Source organism: Priapulus caudatus, unplaced genomic scaffold (genome assembly GCF_000485595.1).
Source record: "Priapulus caudatus unplaced genomic scaffold, Priapulus_caudatus-5.0.1 Scaffold221, whole genome shotgun sequence".
Lineage (NCBI taxonomy): Eukaryota > Metazoa > Priapulida > Priapulimorpha > Priapulimorphida > Priapulidae > Priapulus > Priapulus caudatus.
In genome coordinates this window covers 740,435-741,683 of record NW_014577282.1, presented here as the reverse complement: position 1 = coordinate 741,683, position 1,249 = coordinate 740,435, and the positions used below count along the sequence as shown (strand labels likewise).

Genomic DNA, 1,249 nt, shown 5'->3' with positions numbered 1-1,249 from the left:
AGCCCTGTTTCTATAGTGCTAAAATAGGTGGCTCAATCAAACATTGTTTAAGCTTCTGGAATGCTGCTTTGGTATGAGAATTATGTGGGGAAATGATTTTTTCATGCAAATTGCTACACAGTAATATAATATTTCTGGTATTCTAACCTATGATTATAGTACGTTTGAACAAAACAGTTTTTTAGTTGTTTTTTCAACACCTTTAATAGTTATTCATCTATTCCAGACCATGGCCATGAGCACGAGTACTCAAAAGGATAAAACTGCAAGGATTAGATATATCTTACTTGAAGATAAGTATGGACAGAAACGTCAAATAAGTGGTATGGTGAGGCAATTTATTGACACTGAAATTGAAGTTGAAAAGGTAATTTGATCATAAAATTGTCTAGTCGTTATAACAATATATTGGTAGGTGCAGGTGCCGCAGTGTAATGTCCAAGACACATTTAATTTAAACAACAAGTGTGACGTTTAACAAATTGCACACAGTTAGTTAGATACATTTGCTTCCAATTAATAATATTACAGTTGTGGGATAATGCCAGGGCCACATCTCTTTGAAACAAAATTGATTCGGAATAGGTCTTATTGGCAGCATATAACAATTCTGTGGCATTTCATAAGCGGCTTAGGACCACGTCCACGTGGAACGTTTTGGCCAAGATTGCAGCACCCCACCTAACAATGTGTAGCAATATAAGCGTATTGCTTTTCCATGTTTGGGAAAATATGTGAACCATGCATGCCATAAATGTTATTATGAATGTTTTTAATATGCTAATGTTAAATAGCCACACATTTATTTTTTATTAAATCAGAACTTTATTTATGTTTAAGACGCATTGTGAAATTTCAGCATGTCGACGTTATACAGCATATAAAATTATTTGGTTCAGTACTTGCTAGACGATCTGCAGCCGGATATCCGCGCGAAGCGCGAACAGCGCTGCGGAGCGGTCCATTTGTTCGAAATCGCTGCCCTGTTGAAAAAAAATTTCCGACAGTGCCCTATGGGTAGAGGATAAAGCGGTGTAATCGGTCAATTGAGCAGTTGTGGGCATTCCAGAAGCCTTTCGAGTATGCACGTAGGGCGAGCATAAATACAAATGCTCGTTTTTGTTGGTTTGCGGCTTGGCGCGCGTCCTTTTCGCGTAGACAAATAATTTACCCTTTTCGCTGGTTCATGCCTGTGACATTAATTTGGAAGTTATCGCCACCCATAGATGGCGCAACGAGTCCATCTACG

General features: G+C 38.4%; 1 protein-coding gene across 1 annotated transcript in view; it reads left to right on the top strand.

The window, feature by feature from the left end:
• Nucleotides 1-230: 230 nt before the first annotated feature.
• LOC106807541 (ubiquitin carboxyl-terminal hydrolase CYLD-like) overlaps nucleotides 231-1,249 on the top strand; it is a 194,181-nt gene continuing 193,162 nt past the window's right edge. The window contains 1 exon segment of the mRNA XM_014809909.1: nucleotides 231-367. Coding sequence (XP_014665395.1) covers nucleotides 236-367 — 132 coding nt within the window. The 5' untranslated portion in view covers nucleotides 231-235.